Genomic DNA, 25669 nt, shown 5'->3' on the forward strand with positions numbered 1-25669 from the left:
TCGGATTTCAGTGTCAGGAAAGTGGTGGAATTATAACCTACAAGTTATTTCCAACTCTGTTATAAAGTTGATGATTATTAAAATTTCATACACTGCTGTTCATCATAGTTAGAAAGTCAGGCATTTGCTAGAACAACCCCACTGGTAAAGTTCACAGTCATATGCCTCTTTAAGCAATCAAAGGTGCGTTTTTAAGCTTGTCATACATTATAAAAGAATGAACTCTAAATGGTATGTTAATATTTTTAAAATGCTGTTGTAAACTGTGTTAATGACATTGCACTGCAAATGTTATACATAATATTCTAATAAGTCTCCGTTTGTCTCTGCTTATTATAAGCTTTTTGCATTGAATCTTGATTTGTTACTATACATATTTGCACTTTTTGCATATATGTACTTGCTATTGCTATTGTTAAGTATCTTAACACTCTCTACTGTTGGCTGTACTAGCAAACAAAAGTACAATAAGAAAGTGGCAGTTGCACTGAGGCTGCTGTCACATGCAGAATTATGTGTTTGACACAGCTTTAACTGTCATGACTCCATTCTATGAATCCTGGGGTTTGTAGTTTATTTGGCACCAGAACTCTATGATAGAGGCTAATATATCACAAAACTGAAAAAATCCCCGAATTCTTCGCACTGATAAAGGAAAGGAAAGTAGTCTCAAACTGCCTTAATCAGCAATGTAGCAGCAGCCGAACTTTTTAGGGGGGGGGGGATGAAATATTTTGTAGAGGGGGGGGGGATAATCTATTAAGTCTCTCACTACAGTAAATGATCAGACACAAGCGAAGATTTGAACTCCTCTCCCTCCGTTTGAAAGAAATCCAGCATTTTCTTTCTGCTTGGGAAGGGAATTAGAGGACAGGAGAACATTTGCCCTAGTAGTTGTGCCTAAGGAAAACTTCCTCTAGTGCTGTGTCTCCCCATATTATCTCCTCACCCAGGAGAAAAGAAGGAAGAAAAACATAGAAAAATGAAAGGAAAATCTTGAATATCTTTCTCTTTATGAGCCTAAGAATATGACTACCATACTACATCAAGGTTTGCCATGTTTGAGCCTAGCTAGCATTCACACTAAACTAGGGCCCCATTCCCACTGGCTTATAAAGCGGATCCAGATGCAGATTATGGGGCCTCATTCCCATTTGATTGCACATTCGATCCTCACTCGCAGAATCGTTCCCATTGGAATTTGGATCTGATCCCCATGTAATCGTTTCCTTGGAAAACCCAAATCAGTGATGGAATAAACGGATTAATTTGACGCCTGCACATTTTTAGAGGTTTTTCCTGGACTTCCCGGTTTCTGGTCAGAGCAAACAAATGGGAACAAAAGGGGTGTCTGATTCAGGAACTTGGGGATGGAAGGAGCAGGCTCAAGGGGCTGGCCTGGGGGTGGGGTGTCACCCACTTGTTTCTCTTTCCTGCATTACTGGCGCCATTTCCCCTGGTTGTACATAGCCGTTCCCTGGTGGAGTGGGAGGAAGCAGGGTGGTAAGGCAAATCGCATGTGTAGACAATTTTTTTTATTAAGCTTTCGATCGCTTAGGTGCTTATCGGGCATCCAAACATAGCAAATTGCTACATTGATCCCCAAATACAGTAGAACACATTACGCCCCCTGGAACCTCCCCCTTGCCCACATGCATAGATGACATGTGAGGAGAGCCATTGAACACCTTTTAACTATTATTTTGTCTGTTTTTACCTGCCTGCTCGATCGCCCCCCACCAACAGCCCAGGGCCAGGATGTTAATGGGGAGGCAAGTTTTCCTTAGGCACAACTATGGGCAAATGTTCTCCTGTCTCTAATTCCCTTCCTCAAGCAGAAAGGAAGAATGCTGGATTTCTTTCAAACTGGAGGGAGAGGATTAGCACATTCTTCTGCATTGTGTCTGATCATTTACTGTAGTTGAGAGACTTAATAGATTATCCCCCCTCTAAAAATATTTCAGGCTGCTTCTACATTACTGAATTAATGCAGTTTGAGACTACTTTCCTTTACTTTACTCAGTGCTATAGAATTCTGGGATTTTTTCAGTTTTGTGATATATTTAGCCTCTATCATAGAGTTCTGGTGCCACAATAAACTACAAACCCCAGGATTTCATAGGATGGAGTCATGACAGTTAAAGCTGTGTCAAACTACATTAATTCTGCATTGTGACAGCAGCCTCAGTGCAACTGCCATTTTCTTATTGTACTTTTGTTTGCTAGTACAGCCAACAGTAGAGAGTATTAAGATACTTAACAATAGCAATAGCAAGTACATATATGCAAAAGTGCATATATATGTATAGCTAACACATCAAGATTTCAAGCAAAGCTTATCATGTAAGCAGAGACAAACTGAGACTTACTAGAATATTATATACTGTATAACATTTGCAGTGCATGTCATTAACAGGTTTACACAGCATTTTAAAATATTAACATACCATTTAGAGTTCATTCTTTATAATGTATTGACAGCTTTAAAAACACATCCTTTGATTGCTTAAAGAGGCATATGACTGTGAACTTTACCAGTTGGGGATTCTTAGCAAATGCCTGACTTTCTAACTATTGATTGACAGCAGTGTATGAAATTTTAATAATCATCATACTTATACAGAGTTGGAAATAATCTTGTAGGTTATATATCCAACCACTTTCTTGACACTGAAATCCAGACCTACAAAAAATGCAACTTGTGGCAATCCAGCCTCTGCCTGAAGATTTCTAGACAGAGAGAAACCACCACACTTCTGGATACCAGTGTTCAAGTAACTGTGAAACACCTAAGAGCACCTGGAGCTGTTTTGAGTTTTTTAAACAATAAACTAGGCAAAACCTCACCAAGGTAAAACTGATGCATGAGCATGTAGTGCTGTTATTAATATAACATCTGTTCCTTGTCTTGAACAAATAATCAGAATGTGCAGCCCACATAGCATAGTCCATTTCCAAACATAGTTAGCATGGTCATGCTTGGGTTTATATGAATACACTCTTACTGCAATTAATTTAAACAAACCAAAGCATATTGCTGTCACTTTTCAAAGGTTACATTTCCAGAACTGAGTCTGTGCAAACAGGTAAAAACTTTAACTTAGACTATTGCAAATCAAAATGTAACCAGGGTTGAAGCTACACTAGGGCTCTTTCCCAGCTCCAAAATGTATTTTTCTTTTTCCAGTTTGGCTCCATTTCAGGGGCTTGTTGTTAACTGCCCGAGTCTACCCCAGCTCATGGCAACCCCCAAAGTTCAGGGCTCAAGGAGATGTTGTGATGACAATTAAAGTGATATAATTGTGTAATGTGAAAGGGCCTCAGGAGTATAGGAGAAAGAATTTAGGGACACACACAGACATAATCTCTACCTCAGAAAGCAGGGGAATATCTCAGTAGAAATAAGATATGTTTTAGGGGCTTATTGCATGGATAAGCTTCCTGATATTTCCACAAGGTTTTTGGCTCCAATTTTGCCACCCAAATCCATCCCGTGTCCATCCCCGCTTCCAGGAGGGCTCCGGTGGCCATTTATTCAAACCAGAAAACTCCTGGTTCTGAAAAGAGCTGTGAGGAGCAGCTCTGGAAGCGGGGATGGACCTGGAATGTATTCAGGCAGCAAAATTGGATCCAAAAACCTTGCGATAATATCAGGATGTTACCTGAATTAAAGGTTAGGGTAAAATGATTTAAATATCCATGCAATAAGCTCCTTAGATTCTTGGGGGAAATGTCAATTTCGGTTTTTTAAAGGAAGCACAGGAAATAAACAGTTGCTACTTTTTCTAGGTATGTTTAGCAGTCCCAGTCCCAGGTTGTGTAGAGTGGGACTTTAAAGAAAAATATTCTGAAAGGCTGGGCCATATTATCAATGGTTCAGTTGGTATAGTAGATTGAGGCCTCTCACAGACCCAGTGCTGAAGAGAAATGGTATAGCTTCATTTCCATTTTTTTCAGTCACTTCCATGGATCTCCTGATATTTCTAAGTTGTAATCTTACAGTTGCAAGTCTGAATTACCCTTGAAAGTTTGGTGTAGTTATCTGTTGTATTTTGCATCTTATTTTATATTTATTCATTTATATATGTGACTTTTAGGATAACTCATTAATGTGTAAAAAGGGAGCACAATTTTTTAAACTATTCTAGAGACCCAATTAGACCCTAACCAGCCATGCTCCAGAGAGATCATACAATTGCTTCTTCTTCCCTTCCTTGCCTTCCCCCTTGACATACTTCCAAGGCAAAGCTAAGAGGAACACATTGCTTGGTTGTTTGCTGCTTCCACCATTTCTTGTTTGTTCATCTTCTCTGAACCCACATAGAAGGGACATGTGAATAAATAGGTACCAGACAGGTACCAACTTATCCCATCAGCAACAATGAGGAAAGAACCCTCACCTTTTCTCTGTATCTTTTGAAAATCTTGAAACAGTTGTGAATGTGAACATTAAACCATATAAGGGATCTACTTGATTAACATTATAACAATGTGCAAGGGCTTCGGAAATAAGCTTAACACATTATCTTTTTGTACAGAGATTGCCCAGCACACCATGATGGTAAACCATGTGTCTGCTGCTGTTAATATTCATTGAGTATATATACATTTTCCCCTCCAAGTACTGAAATAAACATGAAGCTATTGGTTGTGTTTTGGTAGGACTGATTGTCCGAGAAGTAAGCATTGAGATTTCACGCCAGCAAGTTGAAGAACTCTTTGGCCCTGAAGACTACTGGTGTCAGTGTGTTGCCTGGAGCTCAGCTGGCACTACCAAGAGCAGGAAAGCCTATGTTCGTATTGCATGTAAGTGTTTCTTTTCTTATGTCTATAACATATCCTGTTATATCTTGTTTCAGTGGCAGAATTTTGTATCATGCTATGTCTGATTTCATGGTTAGTTATTTCTCTTCCTACACTGTTGGCACCCTCAACAATGAGAATGAATGGAAGAAGATTGCACTATACTGATTTATTACAGTATATACTCTAGTATAAGTCTAGAAATTTTAGACAGAAAGTTGACCCAAAAAAAAACTGGGTTGACTTACCCATTAGTCAGTGTAAGTATTTTACTTTAAATCTTATTTTAAAAAGAAGGAGGAGAAGGAACCATCTCCTTCTCTGAGTAGATTGGCAAAAGGCAAGAGCTTAATTGATCCCAGAAGTACCTAAAAGAAGCACCTTTACTCTCTCTGCCACATTGCCACTTCTGACTGTTTTAAATGCCTGGATGGGAAAACGGCAGTGCTGGCACCTCTTTGGCACTTCCTCCCAAAGAAGTGCCAAGGGGAACTGGGATTTGATGGGTATGAATAAAAAGTTTGAATATGTTTGAAATGCTGAAGGGTATGCAAAATATTTTTGCCTACATGTAATACTGGCTGGGAGATTTTAGAAGCTTTATTCCAAAACAAGTAATTTTTCAGGCTCTGGCTAAGACCAATAGTGCTTTTCAAATATGTTGTTTAGCTTTTCAGTATTTATTTAGTTTGCTAAATGTATGTAACAGAAACCTGTGAGAATTAGTATGATTCTTAAGTCCTTTGTGAGCATTTCTTTGGGTACTGCAGAAGAAATGAAAATGAATAGTGTTTTCCAAATTCACAAATGAAAATTGGATATTTATTTCTCTTGACAGACACTTGAACTTCCAAGCTGTACCATGTGGATCCATTAATCTGTCAGATCTGAAGTGCACTGCAAATAATGGCCTTTAATCCAAGGAAATTGTCTGCAGTCAAACAGTTATTTTATCCAAATAAACCTCCTGACAGGATAAATGCAATCCCATGATTGTAGATGAGATCCGTGTAACCATTTTATTTCATTATTTAGCAAGTATGAATAGAGACTACATATGGCTTGGTTTGCCTCAATTAAAGGGAGAATAAAGGTTTGGTTTTTTTAATGCCATATTTATCCTATTGATACTCATACAAATATTGAATGGTTTCTTCTGCTGTCATATCAGTACTTCACCCTTCCCTTGACACAACTCAAGGTGAACAATTCTTGGAAACACAGCTATCTAGACTATTATACAAATATTTAATTTTCATTAATCTTCCAAGCGAGGAGTGTCCTAATGCAGTATTTGCTCTGCAGATTCTCATTCCACTAACATGTAGACTGAAATGAGTTTACTCTGACTTACAGTGGAGGCAAGACACATTAGTCAGAGTCTGGGATATTTTTTTTTACATACTTTTTAAAAAATGTTTGGCCTTTCGGGAAATGAAACAAACAGCTTTTGGTGAATGCTCACTAGAAGCCAGCTATCTGTCTGGCATTTAGCCTGGCATTTTAGTGAAAGAGAATTTCTCTTCTAGTAAAAAATGAATGAATTCTCCACGGGAAAAAAGTTTGATTAGGAAGTACAATTTTCCTATGAAAAACTGTAAAAGCTATTAGAATAATTCTTTCCCAAAAATCCAAGGACATAGAGAGACTTTAAGTTGAAAATGGCAATCATAACTGATTCTTCTGATAAATTTTAATCTGTTTTCCATTTAAACTGCTTATTTTTTTATTTTTAATGTCAGTAGAAATTTAAAGTATTTGACCAGTCTTTCTGAAAAGTTACCAAAGATGCACAAATTGAACACAGAGCCCAGTAGATCAATCGGGACCGTTACACATATGAATGTTTTATTGTTTGATTACTGCACCATCAACTGATACCATATGTGTGTATAGTTACAGATTTATTGTTACTTCCCTACCTGCTATTGTTATGTTCCTTTAGTTTGACTCCCATATATGGCAACCATACTATAGAGTTTTCTTGGGAAGATTTATTCAGAAGAGGTTCAGCATTGCCTTGCTCTGAGGCTGAAAGTGTATGACTTGGTCAGCGTCACCCAGTAGATTTCACTGATTTGAATTCTGGTTTCCTGGAGTCTTCATCCCAGACGTAAACAACTAGCCACTCAGATTCTTGCCTACTTTCCTGCTTACTCAATACTCTTTGATGGAATCAGCTCACATATTCAGTTTTTGATAAGCAAGTGTAGCCGTGATCAAATATTTCTTTAAAAATATCAAGGTATTAATATACATGTATGAACCAGCTGAGAAAACCTGCACTAACTGAGGATTCCATTTGGAAAGTAAGATATGTCTTAAACATGGTCATATATATTGGCTTGATTGATTGATGGAGGGATGGATTCATTGTCTGATTTTATATCCTATTTTTCTCTCAATACAGGATCCAAGGCAGCATATGACACCTTAAAAACACAATACAACTTAAAAAAAAAAACCCTCTTAATTCAAATCTTAAAGTACAATTAAATTAACTCTGATTTAAAAACACAAGTTAAAACAACATTAAAAAGACATTTAAAACATAATAAACATAAAACATTCTAAACATAATAAAATAAGAACACTACACTCCCTCTGCTCTTCTGGGACATTGTGCAGGTGAAATGGTGGCAGAGAAAAAATATTTCTTTGTGCTGGAAATGTCATAAAAATGCTGGTGCATGGTACCACATGTGGTGGACCTGCCCGATAATAGAGAAGTTTTGGAAATAACGTCATAAAACAAGCTCAAGACATTTTTAACATTTATTTTGATTTTGCACCAGAGCTGTACCTATTAAACATGACAAACTGTATAAAATGACAGACAGAAATAAATACTGGAAGCAAATTTTATATGTGGTAACAGTTGCAAGGGTATTGCTTTCTCAAAAATGGAAAACCCCGGATATTCCTTCTACAGATAGTTGGATTCTGAGAATGGTAGATGTGGTGGAAATGGACAAAATTTCTGGTATATTAAACGGTGAAGCTCAGGAGAATCATAAAAAAATAGCAGATTTTTTTTAAAAAAATTGTTAAAGGTCTTGGAGTTGTACAAACTAAAAAATCGACAGATCAAAAAGAGAAAAGATCTTCTAAAGGGGTAAAAAATATTTTTGTTAATTTCCAAAGGAACACTACTAAACAAAAAGTTTCAGGAATTCATACGACGCAGCGCTGAAGGAACACCATATATCCACGCTGCTGAAGCTATGGCACCCTTTTGAGGGCACAAAAAGTGGCTGCTTTTTGCAGCTCCTTTTTGTGCTCTTGAAAGACCGGATCAGGGCTGTGGCATGAAGTTGCTGTGGCCCTGATCCAGTTAGGGAAGGAGTGGTATCCTGCCGTCCCTTTGGGGCAGTCTGTCGAGCCCCTAAGTATCTATTGTTTGAAACATCTGCTAAATAAAGTTTTGTTATTATTTTAGTGAAAGCTTGTCTACAGTTTGAGTATATATCCACACTACTAATCTAAAGCATTTTAAAACAAAGTATAGAGAGATTTTAAAGAGAGTCTGTAACAAATTGGTGATAGCAAGGGAATAGAAAAACTCCTTTGGGCTGCCACAATAGAAACACTAAAAGTGTTCTTCACAATTTTGTGGAAGTAGTGGGATAACAAAACCTATTGTGCTGCTACAAGAGGAAAATAATTGAGTGAGTGGGAATCACCTTCACAATAGGATCAATTGTCCTGCATTGGTAACTCATTGGATACATGGAACCTTTGAGTCAGAACAATACAGCATTTGTGTGTGGGGTGGGGGGAGAGAAAGAGAGACTTTAACATTTGTGTTTGCAATATTCAATTATAATTGGCCCCATAGAACCCAGAAAGAGTTCTGTGCCCAGCCACTGAAGCTGCAAAGATAAAATTGTTGTAATGGAGGTAGATGAAAAGTTGTGATTTGGTCTCTACAGAAATGTGTTGCTCATACAGACTTTATGTACGACACTGAAGAGATTAAGAATGTTGTAGAAAAATATGGTACTGTCACTAAGAAGCAAGAGATAAAGGGAAGGGGTAAAGGAATGTTGCTATGTGAATCCCAGCGTGTCAGTGGTGTTTGTAGGATTGGAAAAGAATGTGTTGGAAGAAAAGACTGAATGGCAGCTAGGAAGTAATTCCCATAGATGCAGAAATTGGGGTGAGGAAGGGAGCGTCTATAACCATATTACTAAAAATGCTACTTCATACAGCACATCAAAAAGTGCAGTAGCAGTTGCAACTCAAGGCTTAAATAAGCATACAGTAGGCTAAATATTCTATAGTAATAAATACACAAGAATTTTAAAGTCTTTACAGTTTTTTGCAGTTTTAATGATTCACGCTAAGGTCTTAAAAAAAGAATACTAAGAGAGAGAGAGAGAGAGAGAGAGGACAATCAAAATACCAGCCTAATGGATTCCATCAGGATTACTGAACTAGCAAAGGCAAAGTGCTTTTATGTGCACAAAAATAGTTAAAATACTAAGTATATAATAGTGGGAAATAGAAGCAGTGTCAGAAACAAATAATGTATCTCTTGTCTACCTTTCATCTGAGGGTTTCCATAGTATAAGCAAAAAATTTCATATATCCACATTATCAGTTGTAGTTGTGCCCCAGGTATGTGACTACTACATCTACTGGATCAATTAAGATTTTTAATTTCATTTATTAATTTTGCTTCACTACTGCATTGGCTCCTTTACTGGCCCCTAGGCCTCTGTAAGAGAGTTAAAGTCTTTCTCAATCATCATTTGATGGTGCAGCAAGCAAAAAAAGAGAGGTTTCATAAGCTGTGAGTACTACGTATAGTAGATTCCAGTGCATTTCCTCTTGATTAAGTCTCTAGTTTAAAACTGCAAATGCTACAGAGGCTTAATAGTCCAATGCTTTTTTAAAGAATACTTTATTTGAACCCACATTGATAATTAGAAATTAGACTGATGACTGTATTTGACAGCTACTTGTTGGGATTGGATTTTAAAATTAAATGTGCTTCAGATACACAAGTAAAAGACTTTTGCTATACAGCATCATGGGCCAACACGTTCACTGTTCCTGAGCTGTTAAGGCTACAATGACTTGCAGCCCAGTTGTGTTCCCATTTTATTGAGATAAATACCAGAAAACATAGTGTATTTATTCATTCATTCATGTATTTATTTTTATTATTGGTTTGAGTGTTGTACTACAACTCTGGAGACCAGGGTTCAACTCCCAAAACTTCCTCAGATCAAATCTTGCCAAGAAAATCCCATGATAGGCTTGCCTTAGAGTTGCCATAAGTCAGAAGTGAATTGAAGGCACACAGCAACAACTCCTATTTATTTATTCTTAGTATTTATATATTTATATATTACTTCTCAACCCATAAGGGTTCACTTGGCAATGCATAAAAACAAAAGCACCCTGGTATCAGACTCATTTTTTAAAAACAAGACAATCTGTATATTTTCAGATCAAACATTCATATACCACATTTCTCTGTAAATTGTTCAGAAGGTAGCAAATAACAATCAAAATTCTACTGTCTCACCAGACTACCAGACTACCATAAACACACTTGATCCCATCTGATTTCACAAAGGTCCAGTTCAGACCGGCACTTTGCGCCAGATTGGACACGTAGTAGGGTTGCCCAGGGGCAGAGCATCCGCATGCCCTGCAACCCTACTACGTGGTGGCGGTGTCATCATGGCGGCCTCCCATCTACACGGGGGCTGCCACAATGCTGGCTCCACCACTGAATGCCCAAATGTGGCACACAGGAAGTGGTGTCATGACAGCGCCAACTCCTGGTTTCAGCGCCGCAACAAAGGAGCCGCTCTTTCATTGCGGTGCCACAAGCTTCATTCCCGCGGCAACCAGATGGCCGCAGGAATGAAGCCATGGGAGAAAGGGGCCGGGCGGCCCCATTTATCCCATGGCTGCGCCTGTCAGGGTGTCCTAGGGCATTTTGCTTCTCCTTGGTCCCGAAAAGCACCGGGTTGAGGCCTTTGGGTTGCTGGTGAGGCTGCCCCCAACCTGGCAAGAAAAGGGGAGGTCTGTACTGCACCAATGTAAACAGTCCTGAATACCTCAGGGATTGCTAGATATGGCAAGGAAAGGATCTTCTCTGGAGATGGAAAGAATATTAGAAAATATTCAAAAATTGTGATTTTTTTTTTTTTACTCGTGTTTTTCAAATGTTGAGAAAACACAATGAGAAGAATCCTGGACTGACAAGAATCTTTGCAGTTTGAGATTTACCCTGTGCAAAATTTGCATGTGGGTAAATTGAGCAGAAACTAGTATTTTCTGAACATAGTGGTATTTCTATACAGGGGGGAAAACCTGTACAAAAAATGCTATACCTGGAGACTTATTCAGTGCAGAATTTACATATGGGTGATGTGCATAGAAAACAGCATTTTCTGTGTAGGAAACAGCCTTTTCTGTTCAGGAAATAGTATTTCCACATAGCAATATTATTTTCTTCACAAAAAAATCTATTTCCTGAGCAGAAGATAAGCAACCATGCCATTTTATATTAACTCTCTCTCTCTCTTTTTTATTTTGTACAGGAAATAACATTTCTGTGCATCAATATTATTCTCTGCATCAATATTATTTATCCTTGTGGATAAAATGTTTTCTGTGCAAAAATACATATGAAAATTTTGCCGTCAAAAAGTTTCAAACTGCAAATAATCTTCAAAAGCAGTGCTGTTTTTGATTACTTGCTCACAGTGGGAAGAAAATTCCTAAAATTATTTTCACTTCCTTAGGGAACAAAATTTCTGAAGAATTGCATTCCTCTTCCTGACAGAAGCAGTTCTTTTGCCAGAATTATTCCATTCAATCTTGACTGGTAAATGGAGCTATGTGAAGAAGGCCAGTATTTTTCTTTTCATAAATGACTGGTGTTTCTTCCCCCAGCCCTGCTGCTGCATGCCCTTCAGTCTGTTTGCTCCAGAATAACTCTACAGAAATAAAGGGATCTGCTTGAGAATATGTTGATGGCAAATGCAGTCAATATTGTGTGACAGCAAAAAGAAGTGGGAGGAATAAGCACAATGCTCTTGTTCTCTATCTCACAAGTAGAGATTTTTCATTTTTAATAAGTACATTAAAATGAAGGCTGTTACAGTTGGTGGGAGGAAAGAGGCGCATAAAGGGTTCAACTGGCTTCCATTGCTTCTCTTAATGGCCAATTCTGGCAATTTCCACACAAGTCGCACTGTGCTACTGTGACATAATTAGTGTTTTGCAGCACATGCAGAAGAAAGAGCCACTTTCCCCCCATTTTAAACCACCACAGTAACTGTTTCTTGAGGTGGTATAATTAATGTGTCTTCTGGACAGCTCTTTTCAGTTGCCATTAAGTCCCCTCCCGTCTCACATTTTATCAACATCCCTCTTCTACAATGAATCTAACAGAACTAAGAAAAAGTAATCTGAAAGGAGGAATGAAAATACAGCCTTGAAAAGAAGTTTATATTTGTTTTAATAACTGCAGGGCTAGGCAGGAATCAAAACCTACATAACAGTGTGGTCAGTAAAAATGTAGAGTTTCTCACAAAATGAGTGGGGGGGAAGTAACATGGATCTTAGATGTTTACTGGAGAGAGACTAATAAGATGACTAAACCTAAATGCTTATCTCTAAGGGGTTGTTCCTCAGATCCAGGCATTGAGGACAGTGTGTCATGAGAGATTGTATGTATGCCACCTTCAGGTGGCTATGAAGAATGTCACACCAGCTGCTTCTTTACTTTAAACTTTGCCATAGCTGTTCAAAACAACAAATACATTGATTGATTGATAGGCTGATTGGTTGTGATTCATACTGCAAGCTGTATCAGAATATCTCAGTTGTGACATACAATTTAAAGGAATTTATATTCTGTCTGGAGGACCAAGAAGTGTCTTCCTGATAGGGACATACAGTGTGCTGGCGTTATACGCAGGCACACCTTACACGGGCTCCAGCATATGCTGGAAGTCCGCACCAAAAGAAGCCTTGGCGCGTTCAGATGCTGTAATGGCGCACGTGACATCACATGCACAAGCCTCATTATCTTCAATGGAGTTTGAGCATACGTGGAATTCCTCTTACGTGGGGGGTCTGGAACAGATCCCTGCATAAGGGAAGAGCCCACTGTAGTATGATTTATTAAGCCACTAAAGTTAGGATCATCCAAACTATGGTATTCCCAAACAACATGTGCGTATATGAGAGCTGGACAGTGAAGAAAAGGGATAGAAAAGGAATAAATTTATTTGGGATGTGGTGCTGGATATGAATGCTGAGGTATCATGGATGCCCAAAAAGACAAACAAATGGGTCCTAGAACAGATCAAGTCTGAAGTCCCCTTGAAAGCCAAGATGACTAAATTAAAGCTGTTGTAATTTGGCCACATCATGAGAAGGCATGACTGATTAGAAAATGCAATAATGCTTGGAAAGATAGAGGACAGTAGAAAGAGAGAAAGACCAAACGCCAGATGGTTAGACTCAGTCAGAGAGGTCCAGAGCCTGAACCTTTAGGAGCTGAGCAGATAGTATGACTTGGAGATCCCTCATTCACAGGGTCACCATGGGTTGAGATTGACTCAAAGGCAGTTAACAACATAATAAATTATCCCTAACATTCTATCACATGAGGCAGAGTCTATATTCAAAAGCAGAGAAAGTGTAACTAAAGTCTGATGTTCAGTAGAATGACTCCTTCCCACAGGGACAGATTAGCAGTTCTTGGGACAGAGGTCCAGTGACCTTTGCACAACAGATGCTTCCCTGTAGACTCTATTTTATAACATGTTAATTTTGCAGTATGTTAAAGATGCACATACGATCAGGCATGTATATGGTACTGCACAGTATAACTTGAAGCAGAATTTTCCCACAAAAGAGGTAAAGGTTAAACTCTGACTGAACTGGGTGTGTTGTGGGACAGAACAAGAAATAATGGTTAAGAGACCAGAGAATGGAGACCAGAGAAATTAACAAGTAATATATAATGTTGTATAAGGCCTTGTTGTATAAAGGGTAGTAAACAGGAATGAGAAGAGTGAAAGAACTATTAAAAATTTAACTGGTCAATGAGGACACTGAAGTTGTTGATATTTGCATTATGCCAGTGGTAGCTGGTAGCTTCTGTGTGAGCAGGATAGAGAATCCACACTGGGCTATAGTCCAAACTTTAAAGAAGCTATCCACAGTTCTAAATATTAAACCCCTTGATAGGTTGGGCACATTGAATAGCTTCAAAACAGCTGTTTCATTGCCCCATATCACATGGAGGCCATCATACACCCAAATATTTTGCTCTTCTGTACAGATCTATAGCATTTTAAGAATGCAGCTCTCCATTTTTGTGGTTGTGAGTTTTTCTGATTTGATTATTTGTGGGTTTGATGCATATGTTCTCCTAGGAATTTCTATGTCCTCCAGCACAACCAAGAAGGTGACCATAGAATTCTGTTGAAGGACCTAGAGATTCCTAGAGAAAATATTTCTCTGTGCATTTATAGATCCTCCAGCATGATTCTGTGGTCAACTTTTGGTGGATGTTGACTATAGATTGTACTGGAGGACCTAGAGATTCCCAGATTCTCTGGTAAAACAAAAATAGTTTCATATTTGTGGTTTTCCCACTTTCAGAGGGGTTCTGTGCTCCTTACCCCAGTGAATATGGAGGGCCCATTGTATATGCTGTTAGTTAGGTACAGACACTTAGATGGGTGTTTGTGCAGATTGTGGTAGAAGTAAAGGATCTGTTTTGTATAGCTTAACTTTTCACTGTGTTCTTATCATCCTAGCCCATCACACTTTTCATACTGTATTGCCCATATTCTATAGTATGTACAATTTCCCATTCTTTCTTTCTATCATAGATTTTCTTTATTCAAGTCCTTATCCATCTTCCACCTCAAATATTGCAAGAGAACACACTAAACAATTTTTGGGTTGTGAAAATGAGCAACATTATTTTAGAATTCTGTCAAATAAATAGCCCTTTTGAAACACCTGGAAGATAAATAAATACATCTTTATGGATTATTCGGAAACCAAATCAAGAGTAACTCAATAAATGCCTTTTAAAGGAGGAATTCAATATCACTTAACGATTTGTTGTTACTGGACTTAATTTAAAAGTGCTATTTCCAGCAGAGTTATCTGAAAAATCTCCCTTTTCCACAAGTTTGTTGTAATACAAAGAAGTTTGAGTATAGCTTCCACTCATACATAATATGCTATGCTCAGATAAGATTAATGTGGCAGTGAAAAGTAAAGAGGTTTTCCTGATTTATTAGCTCTCTGTTCGTGGAAAAGGCATTTATACAACAACAACAACAAACATCAAAAGCCAAAAATAACAATTGCACATCCACTATTGACACCATTCTGCTGACCTCTTTCATTTGGAGTCCAATGCCCATACAGTATTGTTTCTGAAGTTTATTTTCACGTCTGTGTCTTGATAATGCTGACAATGTTAAGAAGAGGAAGCAGGATGGACACACAAAAAATTATGTTCTGGCATATTAAAGGAATAAGGCACCTTCAGTGAGATAAAATTATTCTAGAAGATAAGGTTCAGTATATCTCTTGAGTTCCCAACTTTCTCAAAGTTATAAAACATGGCCAGCAATACATAAGGATGTCTCCACACAGGATGTAACAGATAGTTGATCATTGAGTACTGTTGCCCTATAATCATACATAAGTCGAGGAAATTACTATCTGCCACCAAAGCAGAGATGACAAAATTCAGTTACCTTTTGCTTGCAGCAAAGATCTTATTCCAGTTCCCACTTAATGCCCTACTGGAGTAGCCCTACTTAGTCAAAAGGTTCTTGATAGCATCAACACTTACATATATTCCATTGATTCAGTTGGCCTACTCCAGTAGATTTAGGCCAAGTTTTTCAAAAGACCCCAGGGTCTGAACTTTAAGTTTCAGTACCAGGAGTGGTAGAAGCAGTTTGGTTGAAGTTTGGTTTATCCTCTGGATAAAAAGCCAAGATGTAAAGAATTTTTGAAAATGGTCTCATTCTTAACAAAACAAGAAATAATTTGACGGATCTCCTCTGGCAAGGCATTCTACAATCTGATTCCACAGTCTGGGAGCAGCAGCAGAGAATATCCTCTGGAAGGTTGCAGCTAGTCTGGCCTTTATAGGTTGTAATAAATTCCTCCCAGAGAACCTGAGGGTGTGGGGTGGATTTTACGGAAGTAGGTGATCCCTTAGATAGGTTGGACTCAGGCCATGTAAGGCTTTAAAAGTAATAACCAACACCAGATACAGGCAAAACATCAAGAATAAATTCTTCTAGAACATGGCCACAGAAAATTTGTGTTGTTTCCCACAGCCTAGACGGATGTTTGATTATTTGTTCTATTGTGTATGGGAATTCATTGCCAGTGTTGGTTGTTCTAATTTTTTCTTGTTTTTTTTTTTAAGTGAATGTATAGTTACATCACTTTCCAACAGTTAATCCATGGCCTTGGGGGATGCTACATTGCTATTTGTAAGCTTTTATATTATAATTATTCATAGCCTGACTAGATTCTCTCATCACTGTGAAATCAGCTATCTGGATTGAAATGTGACATGGCGAAATATTTTGCTTTTTGTGCATGGGGTAGGGTTAGGGATGGTGCATCACCAATTTAGTCATATGAGTAGGCCTAACCATGCCCTAGAATGTGCCCTGGTGGGAAAATGTAGTAATTCTAGATAGTAAATTAAACAGGTCCCTTATTCAAGTGCCTGAAAAGTACCACAGAAATGTCCACTGACTACTCCTGTAATCACCCAATTTGTGCATTACCCCTTCCTCTTCAATTTACCGGATTAAGTTTCTGAGAATGCCTAAACTGGCCGAGATGGGCAGTGACTGAGGAAGATTTTGTTTGTTTTGTTTTTAGCATATTAATCTATTATTTTAGTATTTTATAGTGTGGTGTTTTATTATTCACTTTTTATTGCATATGTTTTGATGTACCACCCTTTGGTGGAAAGGGTGTTATAAATAAACAACAACAACAACAAAACAACAAATTAAACAGCTTTTGTGATCTTCCTTGATAGGAAGAAAACTTCTGCAGTATTCCACTCTTGCATGCAAGGACATAATAGCAGAAGATTTACATCCCTAGAATATAAACTTCAGTTGAAAAGAAAAGTGGTTTTTTTAACAGAATGTAGACTTGTGAACGCTACAATTTTTGACACCAAAGCCTCTTCAAAGCAAGGCATTAAACTGCTGCTATCTGGGCCTGGAAATTGCTGTATCCTTGCTAACCACTCAGTACAGTAAGTAGAATCTGGAGGTTTACAGTACTACAGTGATTTTGGACAGCTTTGTGGCTGTTGCTGCTGGATAGCTCCCTCTCTACAGTTATAGTACTTTACTTTCACTTTAAACTGTATGGTACAATGAACATGGGGCCACCACCCAAACTCTTGAACGGAATTCTTACTGGCAGAGCAGATGAGCTATGGTATCCCAGGCTGTTAGCATCTGTAGATGCAGGAATTGAGTAGAAGTAAACACATGGAGCAAAACCATAGCATGCATCTCTCAAGCAAGCAAAGTTATACTTAAAATTCTGCAACACAGACACCGATTACATATAGAGAGAGAGATTCCAGAGGTACAAGCAGAGTTTAGGAAAGGTAGAGGCAGTAGGGACCACCCTGCAAACATACAATGGCTAATGGAGTGCACCAATGATTTTTTTTTTTAATCAACATGGTTCCAATGCCCTGCCATGGAAAGTCTTGGAAACCCGCTGGGTGAATTTTGGCAAGTCACACTCTCTCAGCCTCCAAAGAAAGCAAAGGCAAAACCCCCTCTAAATAAACCCTACCAAGGAAAGCCCATCAAATGGGTCACTTTAGGATTGCCATAAGGCAGAAATAACTCAAAGGCAGACAACAACAAAGATACCAGTACAGGATTATTATTCCCCTTTTAACATTCATTATACTATAACACAGGTAATGAATGGGTGAGAATTCAAAGTCTAAGATTTGACAACATAGCTCTAAAAGCAAGATTTTGGAAATGTAAAGTGTTACACTTTTTGGCAAGTAGTTCGTTGTTTCCACATTTTTCAGAGGTCTCTAAATTAATTATGTTGTCACTGTGTATATTCTAAATAAAATCTAAATAGTACAAGTTACCAACCTAAAGTACAAAACACACTCTTCCTTCATCCACCATGTTACCACTTCAGCACACAAAAAACATGAGGCAAAAGCAAACAGCCCAGCAGGAGCAAATCCAAAATATTTCTTGTTGTTAGCCATTGCAAACTCAGCAAGAACCAGCACTTTGGGCCATGTACTGTAATAGTCTTCCACCACTATCCAGTGAGATCATTCCCCTTTAACAAATTAGTTGCAATTACACTACAAAAGAACTGCCATTATCTCTCACTAAATTAAAGTTGTTATATAATTTTGGGTCACTTTCATAATTGGCAGGGGTAGGCAGGAATTTATTACAATTAATAAGTAGATAGTAAGTGATTACTTTAAGTTTTGTGAAAAGTTAGGAGGAGTATTTGTGGAAAAGATAGTTGCAAGGCTTGCTGTTTTCGCTTCTTTAGTGTATTAAATATATACCTTGCATAAAATAATGGCTGTATATAAATAATGTCTATCTGTTTGTAAACATTACAGAAGATTACAAATTGGTGAGACACATATGAATCCAATCACACTTTTGTTTTAATCATGGGCACTGCATATGAAGATGTACATAATGCATCCATACCTGAACTCAGATGTTTCTCAACATGAAAAATACTGTTTTCTGAAAGTTCTGAAACCTCACAATAGCTTTCATCAGCTGAGATGAATGTATCCATTTCACATTTAGACAGTTATAGTATGCAAAGGAATCATTGTAGCACCTTTGGGACTAATTGACTAATGCCAGATCCTTTGGACCGAAGTGTGGCCTTCTGCAATTAACCACAGAGGTACATAGCAAGTTCTTGAATCATGCAGTCTTTACAGAGCAGAACAGAAAATCTGGAATGGACAGCAAAACCAGAATGGCTTTGAAATATTCCCTGTTATCACTATTATCAGGCCAGCTTTTGTTGTACATACTGATATTATTGATCTCAAACACATAATAGATCTCCAGTCTGTTATGGAAATGGAGATTTAAATGTCCAAATCCACCATTCTGAATTGTTAACTAAAATCAAGTCAACTTCAACTTAAGATGACCTCATGAACAACAAACCTCCAAGTCAACCTGTTATCAGTACCCCGGTTCATGGCTTCATGTCAGAGCCATGGTTTCCTTGACTGGGTTTATCTCCTTTTGCTACTGCCTTCTAACTTGCCAAGCAGCATTGTCTTTTCTAATCAGCCATGTCTTCTGTCTTCTCATGATGCATGCAGCATGATAGTCTCAATTCAGTCGTTTTGGCATTTAGCAAGAGTTCAGGCCTGATCTGCTCTAATACACATTTATTTGACTTTTGGGGATTGGAATGTATACTGAGCATTTCCAATCTTTGGACCATTGTTTTGTTTTCCAAATTGGTTTACTCATTTTAGTTAGGACTAGAGTAGATTCTTTCTCTGTGGTTTGGAGCAACTCTATTAGTATGCACTCTGTTCCTGGTGACTTATTTCTCTGAAGTGCTCTGAGTACAGCTCTTACTTCACTTTTTAAAATCAGAGGTGCATAGTCATACGGTTGTTTTTTAAATGAATCTGCCATCTTTTCATCTTTTTATTATAGTTCTTCCATTAATTTTCTGTTTCTTCCCATATATATATATAATTGGTTCAGCGTTTATTTTGTTTTTGATCTGTTAATTGTTTTTCACTGGCAATGCAATTCTGTATATGTCTACAAAAAAGTAAACCTTACTGAGTTCAGTGGGATTTGCTTCTTGATAAATGGGGGAAAGATTTCAACCTGAACTATCTTTATTATGATGGATGAGAGAGCAGGGAGAATGGAAGTCTTAACTGTTCATTATTGTTCAGTTCAAAATTAATAAAATCTATCAGCTCTCAAAAGAAGGAAGAGGAGACATCAGTGTGTATTCTTAGACCTTTTGCAAATCCTCAGCATTGCTGCCCCTATCTTTCCATCCACAAACCTAATTTTGTGCTTTTACTTGAGGACTTCAACAGGAATGCATCCATTTTAATAACAGGCTTGAATTATTGATAAAAATAATATTTGGTTTGTTGTTTCTCAAGACAAACCAATGCCTTAAAATCTCTCATCAATAAAGATTTTAAAATGCTAGTTTGTAGTAATGTGAAATCTTGACTCCATTCTACATGTGATTGCATACATCTGAATAAACATTTAGTGAATGATCCTTAGGTTGTTTAAACCTTTTCTCTCTCTTAAAAAAAAGTGTGTAAGAGTGCTTAAGCACCCCGGGTTTGCTTTAAATCAAAGCCTGAGTCAAAGAAAAATGCATATAAAAGCTCTTCTTGTTTTCTGTAAGCTCCTACTATGTTTGTTTTAGGGAAAATGTCCTAGTTAGAATTACTGAGAAGAGCATGAGAGGGAAATAGGGAGTCTTTAAGGTCTACCAAGGGCAGAAATCCATCTTTTTTGACAGTAATACACCATTGTTCAGTATGCTCCTGGTTTACATTTAATTCCTAGTTGACAAGTGTCTGTTTTTCATGCCTGTTCATTAGTCATTCTTGCATTAGCACTGCCTTGAAGGCATCTCACCTGCCTCTTATCACATTTTGCAGAACATGACAAAAGATATCCTTTAAGTTTTAGCCACAAACCACTTGCATCCAGCAAAAGTACAAGAAGAGATTAAGTGGTAATTTCACACAAAGGGAATTCCTTGAGGACTAGTGGTTTAAACATGTAAAAGTGTGGAGAAATGTAGCATCTACAAAAATGGAGCAAAGTGCAATATTTTTTTAAAGTGAAGAAAATTGAGAGCAACACCCTGCCTTTTAATAAAGAAAATCTACAAAGTTGATCCCTGTTATTCACCAATGTGATAGCCTATAAAAGGGCTAAAATGATATACTCACAAAATCTTGGTTTCCTTCGTAATTTACCCTTGACTGAACAGACCTACCTCTACACCTTAACTTCAGAAATGCAGTAGCCAGTCTCAGCCTGGCATCTTGCATATATGTGAACTACAACAGCCATCAATGGCCATTCTGTATAGGGAAGATGAAAGTTCTGGAGGATATCAGGTAGAAGAAGGCTGCCACAGAACGCCAAAATCATATAGGCCACAAATTCTAACAGTGAGACCCTTCTTAGTGTATTGACTTTTCTACTGATTCATGGGTAAAGATTTTAATATACTCTGTACCTGGATGTTCATTATGTCTTTTAGTGGAAGAACATTTCATAAATTCTTGGAGAAGAACCTATGTTAGTGCAGGATGGCTGAACATGAAGTCCATGAATTGAATGTTACTATGCTTTAAATTCAAGACATGGCTTTATTTATTTTAGCTGCTTTTTAAAGGGAGTAAAATTTCACTGTTGTTTGGGGATTTTGGGCATAGAAAATGGATTCACAGAAACGCACTGTGAAATTGCCACCTACAGCTCTGCACTCTTACAAGTATAGCTACTTTTACCTTGCCTTTTCTTTGGGGGCTTATATACCTCCTTTTTGCAGCTATAAACATAGGTCCAGTGCCAACTTTATTTTTCCCATTCAACCATAATCTAAATGTAACAAGCCAGTTTTTCTTGGATCTGTCAACAACTCTGGAAGTTAATGCATCTGAAGCTGTACAGTAGGAGAATAAATATGCTCCCCAGAAATTTATAAATATAAAAAATAAACAATGAAACTTTATGAAATAGTCCACAGACCTAAGGAGAGAAAATCATATCACTTGTCACTCATTGTGTTAAAACATTTGTAAAAAAATTGTTTAAGTGTGCTGTACAAACGGACCCTGCACAACAATAATACTGTATTTTGAATGTTTGGAAAATGCAGTAGCATTGAATCTTGAGAGAAGACATGAGTCCAGCACATGAGAAACATACTGTTTCACATAAAGTATTGTATTTCATACTTATGGTTTACTTATTGATTTATTTATTTTTCCCATTCTTTTGGGAGGTATTTCTAAAATGAGTACAATGGCTAGTGTGTTTCTTGGCATTAATGTTTCTGCTGTCTGGTAAACAGATTGTGTAGTAAACTAGCATCTTCCTTGTTCTGAAATATCTTAGTGGAATCTTTCTGTCAGTACACATAAGCGAGTAACCAGAATATAAGACATCCATTGCCTTTTAAGCGCACGATTATTTTTTTTCTCCTCCTCCTTCTTCTTAAAGGGCATTATTTACTTGATAGTCTCTAATGGCTATTTTAAGGACATTACAGACTATTATGTCAGGATCTGTAGTTAAGGATAGTTTTAGTTTGTAGATCATTGACCAAATGGAATGGAATGGCATTTTTTTTCAAGCATTGCAGCATATCAAGTTGCTGCAATGGAAGGAAAAAAGAAATGTTGGGGGAGAGTTTGAAATTATTAAATCCTTCTGAAGTACTGGTGGGAAATGGGCTTTATCTGTGCCCATCTGTAGTTGTATTTTTTCATTATAAGGAAAAGGATTTAGATTGTTCAGAAGCAACACAAACAAATTATCAGCCTTACAAGTTAATGAAGCTGCCAGCAGAATTGTGCTTTCATAAACAAAATGTGTTATGAACAGAGAGCATCATGATTTAAAAGGTTGGAGTATTAAAATCAGTCTAAATTAATGCTTCAACAGGTAGATGGGGGAAAGTGAAACCAAGCTCCAGGGAACAAGCTTGCATTATTATCTGCTCTTCATACACTACTGCTCCATTTACTGCAGTAACCTTGAATACTTGTGGTTTATTTTCTCTATCCTGTTTGGTGCCATGTGTGTATGTTGTTGCAATAAACACTGCATTTTTTCTTGCTATCTCTTTTTCTGCTGTAGTAATATTTGCTTTTATAAAAATTTAATGGAGGCAATACATGTCTGAGTCAAGGTATATCTTGCTGCCTGAAGTGATAGGCAAAATGATGACTACCAATGCCTTCCAGTTCAAGTGTAAAGGTCATTTAGACTGGCACTTTCATCTTACTTCACAATTGGGGCTGTTGTAGCATCTTCAACCCAAGGGCAGCAGGCTAGTTTAGGCTAATCTAATCTAACATGCATGTCACCCCTCTAGCACTTTGCTGTTTGCTCATTACTCCCCCTTGCATCTACTCACTAAAGGACCAAATGTAGAAATGCAGCATCATCTGCTCCCACATAGATCATGGGAGCAGAATACATCAATTCATTTGAGCTGGCATGCTGGAGAAGAGTGCTGAGGATACCACGGACAGCCAAAAAGACAAATAAATGAGTCCTTGAACAGACCAAGCCTAAAATCTCCCTGGAAGCCAAGATTATCAAGTTGAGGCTGGCATACTTTGACCATATCATGAGAAGTCATGACTCATTAGAAAAGATACTAATGCTAGGAAAGGAGGAGGGATGTAGAAAGAGATCTTAGATGGATGGACTCAGTTAGGGAGGTCATGGGTATGCTAGATGGATGGACTCTATTAGGGAGATCATGCGTATGAATTTGCAGGACCTAAGCAGAGCAGTGGAGAATAGGGAGTCACCTGAACTCTGTGAGGAGATTAACAAGAACAGTGCATAAGGTCCACAAGTGCACTTGGCCTGGGCTGACTTCTTCTCTGCACCTTCAGTCAAGGCTAGAGTTGCCTTGACCCTTCTCCTGAAGTACAAGAAGAAAGGGAGAAATACATTGGGAGGTTATGAGATGAAGCAGGAAAGGGAGTGGGATGAAAGAGAGGCAGCAGTGTCAGCATCAGAGTCCAAGAAGCAAGGGAAGGGTGTATTGCAAGGGTGATGGAGATGAGGCAAGGGAAGGAGCAAAAGGGAAGGGAGAGTGAAACACTTGAGCAACAGAATGCAAGAAGCAATAGAGGGACAAAGAGTTGCTTTATGTGGTTCAAGGTATGGTGAAAGAGAGAGTGTGGGAAGGAAGAGTGGTGTGAGTGGCAAGACACAAAGGAGGTTGAAAGAATGGCAAAAGATTCTTGCTTTAATTAGTACCAACATCAAAGTTAAAAATTTGATTGAAATAAATTCCCCATGATTTAGACATAATATGTGCATCTAATCCATATTTATATTCCTTTGATTGCCAACCAATTGCCAACATTTTGCAAGACACAAAGGGGGATGCATTGTGAGGGTGCATGATGACCTAATGCTGTGGTGCAGAAGGCAAGAAAGTGAGTAGGAGGGTAAGAGGGGTGATGGAAGTGGGCAGGAGGGTAAGAACTGTAGTGGCAGAGTGCAATAAACCAAAGTAAGACACATTGTGAAAGTATGAGGTGAGACAAGGGAGGGTGTAGGAGGGAATGGAGGGTGAGCAAAAACAAGGGAAGGGGCTGTACAGTAGGTTTACTGGGATGTAGTGATCACATGGTCAATTCCATGACCAAGTAGAAAATTTGAAACTTGGGGTGCCTCAAGTCCAGAAATTTAAACATTATTCTATACCAGCTTGCTTAGATCAATTGTAATTGTTTAGGGAAATGGTATGAAAGTTGAAACATAGTGGAAGAATTAAAAATGTAACAATTAGTGTGCGTAATTTCCATAGTTAGAATACAAATTTACATAGTTAGAATACAAGACTGAGTAATTTGCTTAATTAGAATAATTTACAGATTACAGGAAGTAGAATATGGCAACCCTGGTGATAAAGCATACTGGCAGAAAATGACAAGATAGTAAGAAAAACCAGTTCAAAAATATCATCCAATGGAATGGAATAGAATAGAACAGAAAATGTATGCATGTCCCTGCCTGCCCTTTGCAATGGTTCTTCAAGATATAGCAAGCAGCCCTGGTAATCTCAATTTAACAGACTACCGTAGTAATATTACTACTAACAATTGCAAGGAAGTAGTTGATGATAGAGTTAATAGAGTAAGGAGGAGGAGAATCTCAGACAGTCTTGGCCCTCCATTAGATTGCCTTCTCGAAGTTGATGTTCATCTTCCAGTTTAGGTTTCTGCAGTTAAATTTCCTTTGCAAAACAATATTTTGTAAAGAAACTAAATAGATTCTCCACTGCTCCAGCTTTCCTGTGGTTTTTCACTGAACTCAGTTGAAAATGGTAATTTAATTACACCACAGCATTAGGTCATCTATTCATTAATAGTGAAGCATACCCAGTAACCTCACTCAGTGTATTATGGATTCATGCCAATAAAGCAAAATGGCATTGTTCCATTTTAGCAGCTGATCTGGGAAGTACTTTCAGTGACTTTTTATATGGCTAAGAAATTATTTCCAATTACATTTCCAAAATAAGTTAGAGGGACAAGCATCACACTATTTGATTGTCCTGGAAAATGTTGTTATTGCTGTTGTTGATGTGTGCCTTCTAGTCATTTCAAAAACATAGCATAGAAAAAATATTGCCTTTGCCTTTCTCTGAGGCTGAGAGTGTATGAAATGCCCAACATCACTCAGTTGGTTTCAATGACTGAGTGGGATCTGAACTCTGGTCTCCAGAGTCCTAATCTAGTGCTCAGACCACTACACGATGCTGGCCTTCTCATGAGAAATGAAGAAAGGTATACACCAAAGACAAGGTCTCTAAATTTCAGGTTAATCTGCGTCTATAAAAAGTGAGTTATCAAGATTTGGGCTACACTCATACTGCTGAAATAATCCAGTTTGACATCACTTTAACTGTTATGGCTCAGTGCTATGGAATTCAGGAACTGTAGTTTTCTGAGACATTTAGCCTTCTCTGTCAAAGAGCTCTAGTACCACAACAAACTACAATTCCCAGAACT

The 25669-nt window shown here is 37.9% G+C and overlaps 1 protein-coding gene across 1 annotated transcript in view; it reads left to right on the forward strand.

The window, feature by feature from the left end:
• The window catches only part of UNC5C (unc-5 netrin receptor C), a 154761-nt gene that overhangs the window by 23899 nt on the left and 105193 nt on the right, over nucleotides 1–25669 (forward strand). The window contains exon 3 of the mRNA XM_042469705.1: nucleotides 4663–4806. Within this exon, the coding sequence (XP_042325639.1) occupies nucleotides 4663–4806 (144 nt within the window). The remainder of the gene's footprint in view (nucleotides 1–4662; nucleotides 4807–25669) is intronic.

The sequence above is a fragment of the Sceloporus undulatus genome, chromosome 5 (genome assembly GCF_019175285.1).
Source record: "Sceloporus undulatus isolate JIND9_A2432 ecotype Alabama chromosome 5, SceUnd_v1.1, whole genome shotgun sequence".
NCBI lineage: Eukaryota > Metazoa > Chordata > Lepidosauria > Squamata > Phrynosomatidae > Sceloporus > Sceloporus undulatus.